The 14,965-nt window shown below is 44.3% G+C and overlaps 1 protein-coding gene across 3 annotated transcripts; it reads right to left on the bottom strand.

Moving 5' to 3' along the window:
• Window positions 1–9,254: 9,254 nt before the first annotated feature.
• LOC125521710 (nuclear intron maturase 3, mitochondrial-like) lies at window positions 9,255–14,635 on the bottom strand. Of its 3 annotated transcripts, none has more exons than XM_048686768.1 (3): window positions 12,160–14,635; window positions 11,997–12,061; window positions 9,255–9,697 (listed from the first exon to the last, which is right to left on the bottom strand). In XM_048686768.1, exon 1 carries the CDS (start codon window positions 14,541–14,543, stop codon window positions 12,333–12,335), a length of 2,211 nt encoding a protein of 736 aa, XP_048542725.1. In that variant the 5' UTR covers window positions 14,544–14,635; the 3' UTR covers window positions 9,255–9,697; window positions 11,997–12,061; window positions 12,160–12,332. The 3 variants fall into 3 exon arrangements, with proteins under 3 accessions (XP_048542725.1, XP_048542728.1, XP_048542726.1); XM_048686771.1 differs by lacking the exon at window positions 9,255–9,697 and adding an exon at window positions 9,709–10,845; XM_048686769.1 differs by lacking the exon at window positions 9,255–9,697 and adding an exon at window positions 10,853–11,918.
• Between the last annotated feature and the right edge of the window lie 330 nt (window positions 14,636–14,965).

Genomic DNA, 14,965 nt, shown 5'->3' with positions numbered 1-14,965 from the left:
TACAATATATTATGGCATTTTGTTGCAGTACTTACCTCTTGGACTTTCATCTACCTGATTTGGTTGTATCATAAAATTATTAGTTTGTAGGTATTGCCCACTTGGGTTATTAAATAGATTTATGATTGCAAACTAAGTCATTTCTTGTATGAGTCACATCTAGAGGACTTTCATTTATCTGGTGTGGTGAGAGTCAAAGATAGGTGAGGACAACCAAGGATGTTCCTGGAAGGTGGGGCCTCTTGGGAATGGAGAAGCATTTTAGATTTTTGCGCCATGATAATAGATAATATAGTAACTAGGTCAAAGTATATGCTAACCTTAAAGTACAAACATGAAATTGCATCATTCTTGAATCTTATGTTTGCTTATCGTAAATCATATATGCCAGTTTTGCCAATAGATTTAGTTTTTAGCGCCCAAACCAGCCCGAGCGCCGCCGCTGCTCAGAGCATCTCCAGCCGCGCCCCCGGAACGGCCTCCCCGGGCGATTTATCTGCGCCGGTGCCCAAAAAACGGCCCAGTCGCACCCCAGGACGCCGAATTCCGCCGGCTCGGCCCATTTTTGCGCCCGGCGCTCGCAGGCCGAACCCGGCGCACTGGGGGGCGCTCGAGGGCTCCGGCGCAAGGGAAAAGCATTCCTGGGGTCACATTGACAGGCGAAAAGCCAAGCCACACGCCCAGATTCGCCTCCTACCACCCGCGCTCGGCCGCCACCCTGCGAACTAATTGATTTCTATTTGTATGCAAAAATTCACGCCGAACCGGACTGAATATGGGCCGATTCACGCAGATATCGAGCCGTTTTTGGGCCAAAAGTGGGCTGAATTCGGCGCCTGGGGGCGACGGCTGGGTACCAAACCGCCCCAACGCCGAGTTTATCGCCGGCGTACCCCCAAACCGCTCTTTTTCAGCATCCTGGAGAGGCGAACGGCTGGAGATACTCTCAGCTCCACCATCCACTCACCTCTGTCCACCCCGTAGCATCCCGTTTGTCCCTTCGGATAAGCGCGAGTGCCAGCTGCCCGTATGGCCAACCGGCGCGTCCATCCAGCGCTGTAACACGGTCCCGAGAGGACTTCTCTATAGATCGAGGTCGCCGGCTGTTAACTCCGGTCGGTTGACGTCGCGTCATTAGTTTAGGCGCTAATCCCTCGCTAATGACCTCCTATGAGTATGACTAGTGGCCCCGCGCGTTTTAATTAAACGTGTTTAGTAATTTGTTTAAAATGCCAGTCAATGATAGTTGTGTCCCACAGGACCCCATTGACCAGTCAACAGTCCCACTTGACTACTGACTGGGCAGTCAACTGTGCCCGCCCTGTCAGCCTTGTGCCTCTTTGCCGGGTACACTTTTGGGTACCCATAGCAGTTTCCATATTTAATATTTCAAATTAAATATAATTCCATAATATTCACAAATTAAATTAAACTTTGAAATTTCATATAAAATAATCTTTAACTCAAATGAATACAAATTATATATGACAAATGATCATAAAAAATATAACAAATCTTAATATGTCATTCACATGCAAGACAAACCCCTCTAACATAATGAACGTTGACATTTTGCATCATGATTAACTAACCGAATAATACCTAGAGCTAGAAAAATATTTTTAGATATATTCCCTCTTCTTTTAAAAAATTTAGTGGATGCATTAGAGCATATCATCATCACATATTGCCCTATCAAGCATCTGTTTTCCATTTGTCTGTCTGTTATTTGTCTGTTCCCACCTCCTCCTCTTCCTTTCCGGTAGACCTCAAGACTACTGTTGTCCCCGAGTACGAATACGTCGATGACGACCCGTCCTTGGTCAGTCCGATATCGACTATTCTTTCTCTCTACTTCTTTCATTAGAGAGTCGGTTCAGATATGTATTATGAGTAGATCATATTCTGCTGCATAGCCTGCTTTTGTTAAACTGATGTTGATACCTTACACGCAATCCTATTATGCTTAGCATAGATATGCTAGTCTCATCAGTTGCCCTACACTCTTGTCTGTTTGCCATGATATACTATCAGAGCATATGATCCCCTCTAGGCGATGATCACAGATATACACTATACTATTACACTATACATTATACGTTAAAGTTACGTCGGCTCATAGAGTATCCGTGAGTGATTCACTGTGGAAGAACGACAGGGCAGGCAGAGACCATCCAGAGAGAGGTGGCCTGGGCCCTAGTCGGTGTCCGCGGTTATTTCATAATAACAAGCTTAGCAAGATTTGGGAATTTGATCTGAGACTGCCACTGGTATATACACACTAACTATCATGCATGATAATGGTTATGGGGTCCTCGGCGTCGTTAGTTCCTCCTGAGAGGTTTGTCAGATGTCACAGTTCAACGGGTTGATTGTTGGAGTGAGGGGGAACTGCCTGCTGTGTATACAGAGGTGGGCTTTGGTCCTTGGCCAGTCACGCAACGTGCAGGAGTGCTTAGGGTGATCGGCCGATGACCCCTTCGCGCTTAGGATGTAGACCAGCATATTGACCTCCCTGGAGAGCCTAGGTAGGACTTTGGCATGTCGATTATCCGAGGCCAGGAATTACCCGGAAAAGTGTGTTCGGCCAGAGGTAATCGAGCATATCGGGTTACATGTGCTGCAGCCCTGCAGGGAAGTTAAACTATTCAAATACTCATGTCCATGATAACATGATGACTTGGAGTTCTGTCCAGACCTCTTACAACTAAAACTGGATATGTGATAAAACACATCGAGATAACAAACAGGAATACCTGAAGATCGCCTTCCCGCAGGGAGATGACGAAGGATATCTGGGCAGGTTATTGCTACATGTTTGCACAAGTTGGTACCATATACGCTCATCTCTTCTATTGCTGCAAGATGTTGTTAGTCTTCTTTAAGTTGAGCTTCTCCCCCTTTATTATGGCTTTTTTGCAATTCATTCCAAAGATATAGCCCCATTCGTTTGTTACCGATGCATATCTAGTATACTTATGATGTAAGTCTTGCGAGTACTTTGGATGAGTACTCATCTTTGCTTTGCTACTCTTTTCATTCAACCCGGTTGCTGCAACAGCTGGTAGGACCGCTGATGCGGGTTACCCCGATGGTGCTTACTACGTGGAGTCCGATGTCAAGGAGTAGTTCGGAGGTACCTAGCAGGAGCCATGCTCCTTTTCGATCTAGTGTTGTTGTTTTGATCAGCCTTCTTAAGGCAAAACTTATTTAACTTCATCTGTACCTGGACTTATGTTGTTTGTTGACTAATGTATTTTGGGCCTCGTGACTCGGGCTTGTAATATAAAGATTTTTGTTTAATTTGTGTCATAGAGTTGTTTTTGTGATATTAAAGTGAGTCGCCGTTCATGATCTTGCATGATGCGTGTATGATTAGTGCACGATTATAAACAGGGGCATCACAGTGCCTCTCTACCGAAGAGCAGCAGGATGATGTTAGTGAAGTCGGTGTTATGTGCCATTCTAATCCATGTGATGCTTGCTCTTGATATTCCCCTAATGACAATGGCAGCAATGAACAAGCTTTTCTGTGGATTTTTGTGGTGTGCCAAGGCGATGGCTCGAGGAAGGAACTGTGCAGTGGCTTAGGGTGTGGTGTGTATGCCGAGATGGGCTAGTTGCTTGGCATACCTAACCAGGGCTGGCTTAGTATAGTGGCGTAGACGAGATGGCTATGGCGACTAATGACTCCAAACCATGGGGAGAGACTTTTGGGGCAGTTTCGAAAGAGGTTAAGGCACTTTTTCGGGCGGCCACGAGATCGGAGATTAGTGACGGGAACAAAATGCTATTTTGGGAGGACAAATGGTTGGTTGGTATGCGCATACAAGAGTTGGTGCCCTCGCTGTATGGCAGACTTACAAACAAGGTCAGATCGACCAGGAATAGTTAACTATAGCCTTTCCGTTGCTCTGGTGGCCTTGATCCCGAAGAAGGATGGTGCAGCCAAAATCAGTGAGTTTAGACCAATCTATCTATCTATCTATCTATACCTCTATCTATCTATCTATCTATCTATCTATCTATCTATCTATATCTATCTATATATATACCTCTACTAATTACCGACTTCCTAGAAATTCCTACATTAATTAGATTTTACGAGCCGTTCATCTGGTGGGACCGAATTATTACGGTGTAGATTAAATCAGACGATTCTTAGAAAAAAAACAGTTTTCAGGCTTTTCTCAATCGTTAAAACATAATTTTGAAAATCCCATCTCATCTATCTAAAGCTTTGTGGCGTTTCCAGCAAAAAAAAAACTTCACATCATTGAAGTAAATACAAGCAATTGATCTCACGTTAACCTCTTATAGTCTATCTCTATATAGTGCAATAATCCTAACTCCTCACGTCTCCATAAAAAAATTCTCCCATACAAAGAAGAAAAAAGAAGTCCTTCCGTAAACCTGCCTTATAGTCTATCTCTATATCCTGCAACAATCCTACCTCCGCACGTCCGTGTAAAAAGAAAGCTCCGTCCTAAAAAATCCTCCCGTGGACCAGTTTAAAGTAAGGAGAAATAATAAAAACTCCTTTCGTAAACCAATCTGTCTGTCAAAGCCATGACCCCATTTCTTCAATCGAGATTGGAGCATGTGTTTCCTCACGGCAATTGCATGAGATCCGATTTAGCAGCCACAACTACTCTCTTCCGATGTCCGGTGCACGCGAGCTAGGGTTCGCACAATAGTCTTATTTCGCTGCGGTGCTGCCGGGCACTAGGCCCTCCTTTGTCTGGACGTGTAAACCAAGAGCCTACAGCTGTCGTTGCACAAGACAAAAGAGCCAGCAGCGACATGTTGAGATGATGGCTTCATGTGTTAGAATTCAATAGTTAAGTTCTGGATTTTGTTTCTTTATTGCCCTTGCAGGTATAATTATGGAAGTACCAACTTGATGCAATTTTGTGAGGCTTTGTCATCCGGCTCCTACAAATAACAGAGGTTTCATGGAGTCAGAGACTAGCGTCTCAAGTAATATCGCCGGTACCTGCTGACATTGCCGGATTACACATCAATCTGATGGTCCTCAACAACATGTGAAGGATATATCATGTTAGCTAGCACTCTTCTTAGATCATTATTTACCCCACGTGAAGCATATATCGTGCTATCTAGCTCTCTTCTTTGATATGTTATCATCCTGCACTTTCAGTCTGTTGTCTTCTCCGTAAAGACATCTCCTCTTAATACAATCTTGCCCATATTTTCTTTCCTGTATGTATGGTTTGCTCTACAACAAATCAACCAGCGATCTACATTATTTGGTTGCTAGCTGGAGTCACCAGCGTTAATTAATAAACAACTACACGCACACCATGTACGTCGGTCAAGACTCAAAACCCATGTGTAGAACTCTAGGTACGTAATGACATGTTAGTAGTTTTATGTTCCACAATGCTATGCATATGAAGACACATTAGCCTTCACAGGTGAGGGGCCGTATATGTTGTGGTCATTCAAGCCATACAAGTACTTGCTCTTATTGGTTCTTAATTACAACTAACCCTTATGTGCAGCTAATCCATGTCTCTCTAATTTCTCCTTAATTTCTCTCCTCCCCTTCTAATGCAAGTTCGCAAATATGTATGATGCTGCCCGCACTAGGCTGTGCTTGCTCTCTGTCGTGGCCAAGGACTTAGTGACTTGTGAGGGTCCATGCTTAATAGGTCAGGTTCATATATATGTAATGTTAGATTGGGAAATTAAATTCCAACTATTTATAAATTTGTTGTCTCTGTACTAAATAAACAATAGAATAGTTTCTCTGATTTGCACCGGTCTTTGAAAAATATATTCCTATGACTATCATTAGATGTACAAGGCCAATGATGACACATTATTCAAATTTATTATGAAATGCTCCAAAACTCTTTATGTGAATGGCCAACCCCCCTTGAAGAATCCCCTGTGACCAAGCAACCAAGAAGAATTTACACAAAAGGAAAAATACGAACCAATCAACTGGGGCCATTTGTTTAATGCCAATGCAAAGCAGATCCATGTAGTCTATAACTAAACAAGGAAGTAAATTTGTCACCTGAGGCCATCATAGATGTATTACATCTATGCTTATCTATGATCCAAAATTAAATTGTACATATATTCGTATATGTGGTCACAGCGTATCTAACAAAAAATCAATATATGCATTTAAGATTATGGACCATCATGTTCAAGGAAAGCGTGAAGTTGCGGCGTTTTTCAAATTCAAAATCAATAAATTTCTTTCTTTTGTGTAATTCAAACTTATTTGTTATAACATTGCTTGATTTTTATAACTCACTAAACCAAGATCGATGTCTTCTTTATTTACCAACTGTTTTTCCTCTCTCAATTAATTTGAAGGATATATGAAGTGTATATGTTATAATTTTCTTCTGTTTCTGTTTCCAAGATTGAGATAGTTTACAAGAGTAGCAAACTTCCATCATTAATAAAAGTATAAGATTTGTTAAGGACACCATAAGTAAAACAATTTAATATTTTCATAGAGGAATATTATTGGTAACCATGTTAATTATTGAGATAGCAACATATAAATAGTTTCAAGCCTAGACGCATAAGAATTAGTGTAACCAAGTAAGCAATAATTAGTTGACTTTACAAACTGCGGAAATGGGGAAAACAAAATATCAAACATCTGTTGTCATATATATATGGGCTACTAAAACCATATATTGAACTTCGATAACTTATCTAAGAACAAATTATATTTTGCTGTCATCTTATTATTTCATGTGGTTACATCTGACTTACTCATTTGTGAAAATACAATCTCCTATGAATCCCTATACTGCAGTGTCTTTAGGTTTCAATAGATGGCACGTCCAAATGTAATTGTACAAAATGGATTGCCATGTGTTAATTAATAATATGGTTCAAATGCAGTAACAATGAACTAGGCCGTGCGAATGCACGGGTTGGCGACTAGTTATCCTAATCCACTCGATAGCGAAGTTGATGGCCAAGGTTCTTTCCATGCGGCTCTCCGGCGTCATTGACACCATCATCTTGTCAGCCCAATCGACATTCCTTGCCAAGAAGTGCATGCATAACAGCTTCCTCTACGTCCAAAACGGGGTTAGATCCCTACATAGAAAGAAAATATGGGTGCTGCTGTTAAAATTAGATATCGCAAAGGCTTTCAACAACGTATCTTGGGAATATCTCCTAGAGCTCCTCCAAGCCCTACACAGGAAACCATAACCATCTTTGATCAGTGAGCTAGTCTAGTAAAGGCTCACTAGGGACACGGTATTTGTTTCTGTATCCACACATGTATTTAAGTTTACAATCAATATAATTCTAGCATGAATAAAGCATGAATAATAAACCTTTATCATGAATAAGGAAATATGATAATAATCAATTTATTATTGCCTCTAGGGCATATTTCCAACACTTTTACCCTGATTGTGCTTACGGTTCCCAGAAAGTTCTTCGCTGAAGTGGACAAGATCGGACGTCGTTTTCTTTGGGCTCAAGACGAAGAGCTCACTGGGGGAAATGTAAGGTCAGTTGGCCGGTGGTATGCACTCCGACCGACAACCGCGGCCTCAGCAACCCAGACCTGACACGGTTCAGCAGAGCACTTAGGCTCAGATGCCTCTGGCACTCGTGGGCAAACCCTGAAAGGCCATAGGTGGGCACACAATTGTCATGCAACGAAGGCGACAGAGCCCTCTTTAGTGCATCCACCACAGCGAGCTTGGGCAACGGCAAAGCGGCCAATTTCTCGAACTGCTCCTGGACTGGTTGTGGCACACCTTGAAGATGGACTACCCAGAGCTTTTCAAGCACTCCAGAAGGAAGAACGGGGTAGTGAAGGAAGCTCTGACAGATGGCACTTGGATCGCGGATCTTGCCCATGGCAACGCTCAACCTCCCTTGCCCGAGGTAATCAGACTGCACAGATGGCTTACCTCAAAAAAATATGCAGCTCAATGACCAGCTCGGAGGCATAATCAAGTGGAACCATGAAGCCTCAGGCATTTTCTCCACAAATTCGGCATACAAATTCCAATTTCAGGGGCTGATCAAGTCAAGTTTTAGAAAACTGTTCTGGCAGGCGTGGGCACCGGCTCGCCCCAAAAAATTTGTCTGGTTGATGCACAAGAATAGACTATGGTGCAACTATCGTCTTCAGAGAAGAGGCTGGCCAAATGAGTATTTCTGCCAGCTGTGTTTAAGAAATCTAGAAAGCTCTGAACACCTATTCTGGAAGTGCCCCTCCTCATTTTCAGTTTGGTCAAAGGCGGCTAGTGGTTTTTGATGCAACTCACTTCATCCTGACAATTGGCAGAGCAACACAAAAGCGGCTGACATCACAAAAGAAATTATCTATGGAGCAAGACTATAACACAAAAAGGTTGTAAGATCGATGTTCATCATGATACTTGGAGAAATTTGGCATCAACGAAACGAGTGCACTTTCAGAAGAAGAAAAAAAGGTGGCCAGTTCGGCGAAAATCACAACAAGCATCAGAAGAACCCTTGAGCTTTGGTGTCAGACAAGAGCAACCCTCTCAGAGCACCCATTTGGGGACCCGCCGTGAGTAGTGGTGGTTATGTATCGACTGAGGGGTAAACGGTTTACCATAAACCTATTTTCTTCTTTTTACCTCCTTGATCACTCGATCAGAAAACCACCTTCTGCATTTCCTGCTTGCTCTTTGCTATTGATCAATATGTGCCGGCCATCAGCTGGATCTTTAAAAAAAAAACTATAGTCCTTTGGGGCTGACTAGAGTCTTTTGTGGCTTAAGTGTACAAGTAAAATGGCCTATTTTGTGTACTCCAACTCCAATGATTGTTCAGTAGCAAGACGTGTTGTTGCAGAATTTGCACGCTGAGTACTGTGCGGCAGCCTATAATTTGCTCGTGTAATACTAGTGCTTGTCTTTAGCAATATTGTTGGGCTGTTGTTTCTTTCAATGTTAAGCACTGAATGAATGGACATGGTCATGTACAGCATATAGGATTGTTGTTTTTCGCTATTTTTAAGCTTAACTGGTTAGCGTTGTTTCATCTCTAATGCGATGAAAAATGAATGTTTTGTTCGTATCGTCAACTGCCTAAAGATGTGCAAGTATGGATCTTTTTTTAACCTCTCTAATGGGTGGCTGATGGCTGGATGTGCTGATGTATCGATTGATGCATGCTTGAACTGCGCCAGTTCTCAGTTTCAATGAGAATGAGTAGACTCAGCAAATAGGATGCAGATTCTACTATGGCAAACCGTCCACTGTAAAAAAGAATTAACAGTTAAATCTGCTTTATTCGTTGGACAGCAGGGCTACATCATTTACAAGAAAGGAGATTATAGCCTCGTGGGCTAATTATATCTAGCTAATCTTGCTAATTTGTGGCCGCTGTTGTTTTATGGTTGCTACTGTCGAATGCCTGAAAAAAAGGTTAAGTCTGAATCGTTTTTGGGCAGTTTTGGCCTTCAGTGGCTGGTGGCCTTTCGATCAGGAAGAAAGTGGCTTGTTTTCACTTGGGCCAATCAGTGCCATTGGATCTTATTTGAACGGCAGATGGGTGGGCGCATGTTACGCCGTGACTGCCAAGAGGCAAGTCACCTGATGCCAGTCCGCCTTTGTCAAGCCCCCGCAGAGTGGCTTCAGGCACCAACGTGTTGTCTACCCTGGAAAATGTTTCTAGTACAGTTTTTCTACTCCGTTTGGACCTGAAACATTAAATTGTATAAATACAAGTGTAAACAAAAAAGGTATAAAATACAAAGAGTTAAACCAACGATAAAACTATAGAATTGATGATTTTGGGTTCCTATTAAACACATAATACAAAAAAAAAACCTAAAAGGTTTTGGATTGCCACTCAACAAGCTTGTTTATTAAATTAATTAGCTTAACTTAAATACATTTGTGGAGAATAATATTGAACTTTAGGAATTATTTGAGCATCAACACTAGTTACCAACATGTTCGCAACATTTCTAGATCTTCTCCTTCCTTGGCAAGTGCATCACTAATTTCTTCGGAGGCAGATTTGACAGTACCATGCCCCTGGATATATCTATGGAGGACAGAAGAGGCCCAATAATAATAGGGCGGCTCAAGCCTACAACTCAATGTCCATAAAAAAAATCAGGAGAGAAGAGAGAGCAGGAAGCTTCGTGCTTCAGTTAGCCAAGAGCCAGCAGTGTCGTCAAATCTTTTTTTTTCATAAGACAAGGCACTATCTTCATCACAATGCCAAAGGATGTCGCCGACAAAGAAAAATATGGCAGATTAGACCAGACATGCCAACAGAGGAAGATAAGAATGTTCCTCTGGGTATGTGGGTGAACAGCATGTGGGCTTTGACCAATTTGTAGGTCTGGAGCCCTGTTTTCAGAGAATGTTGCGAGTCGACAAAAGGGCAATCAACGAACAGATGGTCGGAGATCTCAGGAGTGGAGCATCTTCCACAGCCCAAGCGCTGGGAGCAATGTTTGAGGTGAAGTGAAGATGTCTGATGAGAGCAGCAGCAAAAAGTATTGATATTACATTGAGCTCCATGCAAAGAAACCACACAAGGAATTGCATGTGTATCATACTCCATAGTCACATTTTATAAGAAAACTACTGAAAACCGAAAACAGCCTAGCTAAAACAATTTTCTCACAGAAAGTAGACATGGAAGAAACAGAGGGTGAGAGGGGTGTAGGCAAGGACGAGCACGGATAAATAATTGGTCAGGTGTCAACACCAGAAGGCAGGAGCACACAATCACAAATGGTTTCCCAGGCAGGAAAAACCGAGGAAGTACACCCCAAAGCAGCCACGGACCTCACTACTCTCCAAATTGAGCTGCAACCAGCAAACTTTATACCTAGTGCAGAACAAAGAAAAGCATAAACATAAAAATGGCAGGGCAGACTATTGAGTTTTGCCAGCTAGCTATTACAGAACCTATTTCCTGAATTATTTAAATATTATAAAACTGATAGTAGAAGCATATGGCTATTTCATCACAACAGTCATGATATGTAATACCCCAGCCCTCCGCAGGACTCAAAACTACGTCAGCAAGGAAAGGCATGTTACTAACCATATAATTTACTCCTAGTTAACTTCACAATTCTGAATCCTTTTGCATGCTACCACCAAATTCCGCAAATAAGTACACTATGAACATCTACACAAAGTTCTACAACTTCTTTGTTCACACAGAAATAATATTCGGCCATCTTCATGAGTTAAATCGCACTGCAAGGTTCCTGCATATGAATATTGCACAGGAAAAAACACAGATCGATGGATTGGAGAATAGCTCAAATTCAAATTGCCGAAACATTGATCTAGTCGGCCAAATTTCACATTCTTAAAGCCTCCTGAAACAGCCTACCTGAACCAATTTTGTTACAGAAAGTAGACATGCAAGAAGCGGAGGGTGTAGGCAGGAGGAACAGGGGGAACTAGCTAGTCAAATTACACAGCAAAGCCAGACAAAGTTTTTGAGCCATACCCTCAAAACAATAAAATGCAGAATCCTAGAAGTTTCAGACCGACTAATTAAGAGAACAGTGAGTTTGCCAACTAACTATTGCAGAATCTACTCCGTATATTTATTTAAATATAAATTTATAAACACAGGCAGGGGAAGCATATGGTGTACTTCATAATAACAGACATGATAACTAATAAATCTTTCTCAGGTGGCATATGTTGCACCTTATGGGTATGTTTTGTTGGTACCCAAAACCAGCCCTATAACTTTTTTTGGTCATAGCCAAACAAGTTATGCTTCTTTCAATGATTCCAATTTCTTTTTGGCAGGCCCATACCAACTTGCCAACTCTATTTCATATTCTTGTCAACGTTGACCAAATCATAGGCAAACAAAACCTTGGCTGAAATTTTAGCTAGTGCCAAATATTTTATAGTGTCAACTTAGTCTCAAACCTAGACACACAAAAAAGTACAGTGGATTAAAAATAAGTAGTATCTGATTTTAACAGAGCTGTTGAAACAGAGAAATACCTGAGTAAAACTGACATGAAGTTAGTTTGCACATTCAATGGTAAAACTAGCATACCACATCATTCCTGAACAGAAAACAGATAACAGAATCAAAGATTCAGTTAGTGATGTTGTGACATGTAGCACCTCCCGATCAGAACAGTCATAAATGAGGAACACATACCTCTGTAAAAAAACTAATCAGTATTTGCTCTACCCACTGACAGGATGGATATCCAGGACATGTACAGTGCCAAATGCAATCAGCACTAAATACACTTGGCAAGCACTGCAGTATTGCATCTTTATGTGAGCTTTGTGTTTCGAACTAGGCATCATGCAAGTTGTTTTTTCTTTTCACACCACATCAACAAACTGAGTACAATCAATATCTCGGAGAGTAATCTTGCCAAGAAGTAGATCGCTTGCATGTATGGAGCACAGTGGGAGGCATTTCTTGTTCAGACTCTCATGAATGGCACTTAGTCCTTGGACCCACTTCTTTTCATTCAAAGGATCGACATTTAGTCGATTCTGCAAAAGACGTATCCGGTAAAGGGCAGTGTCTGTTCCAGCACAAAAATGAGCCAGGCATGGGAGGGAGGTGTCATCGACCGCCAACCTGACCAAGATCATTGTCAAGGCTCCATCCACAGGCTTTGGATCAGAGAGATTCTTATCACCCATCATCTTGATCTCCTTCTCTGTTGGAAAGTACACTTCAGGCACTCCATTTTCATTTGTCACCTTCAAATCCTTTGTATAATGGCTAATTGCTTGCCTCTTGGTGCACTCATGCTTCTCCGCCAATGTCAAGAAGCAGGAGAACCTCAAGTGATAACTCACAACAATCTTGACCATCTTGAAATTCCGACAGCAGCAGAAAAAATCTAGCCACCTCCTCCCCACACCAGCATACCATTTGATGATATCTGCATCATCCAGACAGATAAGTAGCTTTATTGGCCGTGGCCGTCCCATGGAATTTGTGAACCCGGCCAACTTTACCGCCTTTCTTACAAGCTCTATTGGTGCATTGACCCTCATCTTCAACTCTGTCAAGTCCTCAACAATCCTATTCTCATATTGTCTCTCGTCCTCCTCCTCTGCTAGCATCTCCTCATCCTCAGTTATGTCATGGCCCCTCCTCGGCATCAAAAACCTGTCGAGTGTTTCCTGTAATTGGTCATAGGAGTCCACCAATGTTGATGGCAACTGATCCCTCACCCTATTCAGTGACAAGAAGTCACCAGATGTGAACAATCGGTGCCAATGACGGCGATGCTCCTGCGACTTGAAGTATTCAACCACTGTCTCCTCTGCCCAACCCTTGAACTCCTGCCGCACTTCATCCTCAATTCGGAAGGCAAACTCAAACTCATGCCCACGCCTCACCTTCTTGAACAAGTGGTTCAGTATCTTCAACCCAAGCTTCTTCCTCCATGTCTCCCGGGCATTCTTCAGCTCCTGCGCCTCCGCTGCTTTCCTTTTCAGATACATCTTCCTTGCCCTCTTCGCCTTCTCAGACATGGGAGGGTGTAAGACTGACGGCGGCACGGCTTGAAACTCCATCCCCAGGAATTCCATCTTCTCTGACGCTGCACTGTGAACTGAGCTACCAAACCTGTCAACCTTCACCTCCAAATCCCTCTCAAACACTGAGAGGATCCTATCTCTGACCTCAAGTGTGAGCATCTTCGACCCGGAGGTCACAACCATCGTCTCGTCGAGATACCGGACGGCATACACTCTCACAGGCGTATGCCGAACGCTGTCATCCTTAACTCTGGGATTCTTCTTGTGCACCTCCTCCCGGATGGCCATCACCTCTCTATCCACAGGATCAAAGAATATGTTCAGCATCGTGCTGGTGAGCTCCGACTCCTGCGGGAGCCCGCGGCAGAGCTCAGAGCCGCCGAGCTCGAAGGCTATCGCACCGGAGAGGAACATCTCGCGCAGATAGTCCAGGAACCCGGGGTCGTCGACCTTGCCGGAGATGGCGTCGAGAAGGCGACGGACGTGGCGGGTGGCAAAGGGCTGGCGCGGGATGGCGACGCGGAAGAACCAGGTGGCGTTGGGGATGGAGCGGAGGTAGCGGATGGCGGCGTGGCGAGCACGGTAGGCGAAGGTGGCTGCGCGCGGGGCGAAGACGGCGTCGAGGGCGGAGGCCGCGGAGAGCATGGCGAGGCGGAGCGGGAGGGACGGGAGCGGGAGCGGGCGGCCCTTGAGGCGGGAGGGGAGGATGAGGCGGAGGTGGGAGGAGGGGGAGGGCGGCGCGGCGGCGGCGGTGGGGAGAGGAAGGGGGTCCGTGGATGGGGGGAGGGAGGGGTGGGAGCGGTGGCGGAGGAGGAGGGCGGAGGCGAGGAGGAGGGAGGGGTGGGAGAGGAGCGGGAGCAGGGAGTGGAAGCGGCGGGTGGAGGCGGAGTAGTGGTCGCGGCGGAGCAGCGCCTCGAGCTCCGCGGCGGAGAGCGGCGCCGGCACGGCGACGGTGGTGGTGGTGGAGGTGGAGAGGGCGCGACGTGTGGGGAGGAGGACGCGGCGGTGCGCGCGGGCGAGGCGGGGGAGCATGTGCGGCGCGGCGGAGGTGGGGAGGGGGCGGAGGCTGCGGCCGGCGGGCGGGAGGAAAGCGCAAGTTTGCGACCGCCGCGACTAGACCACCAGACAGGCTCCGCGCGCGTGGTGGGCCGAAGAAAGGGCCGAGTCACGAAGCACACGGCACTTCAAGCACAAACAAATGGCCCAAAAAGGTTAAAAAGAACCGAGAAAAACATTCTATCATTTCACCAAACATCATGCCACTACAAAAAGTACTCCCTCCGTCCAGGTGCATAGGGCGCCTAAGGAAAAACTCTGCGATTTAGGCAGGTTGAGATTAAAGGAGAGCGCGCACAGGTTTTCCTAAAAAACAAAACTGAATTTGGAAATTAATCCCGTCATTAGTGCTGGCCGTTTCAGCTAACCCATGCAAAGGAAATATCCCACGTCACACC

Source organism: Triticum urartu, chromosome 7 (genome assembly GCF_003073215.2).
Source record: "Triticum urartu cultivar G1812 chromosome 7, Tu2.1, whole genome shotgun sequence".
NCBI lineage: Eukaryota > Viridiplantae > Streptophyta > Magnoliopsida > Poales > Poaceae > Triticum > Triticum urartu.
Note: the sequence above shows the minus strand (reverse complement) of the source record. Positions and strands in the feature narration are given on the sequence as shown.

Excerpts from the sequence above, each read along its gene's own strand:
- LOC125521710 (XM_048686768.1), bottom strand. The coding sequence starts at position 14,543 with ATGCTCCCCCGCCTCGCCCGCGCGCACCGCCGCGTCCTCCTCCCCACA.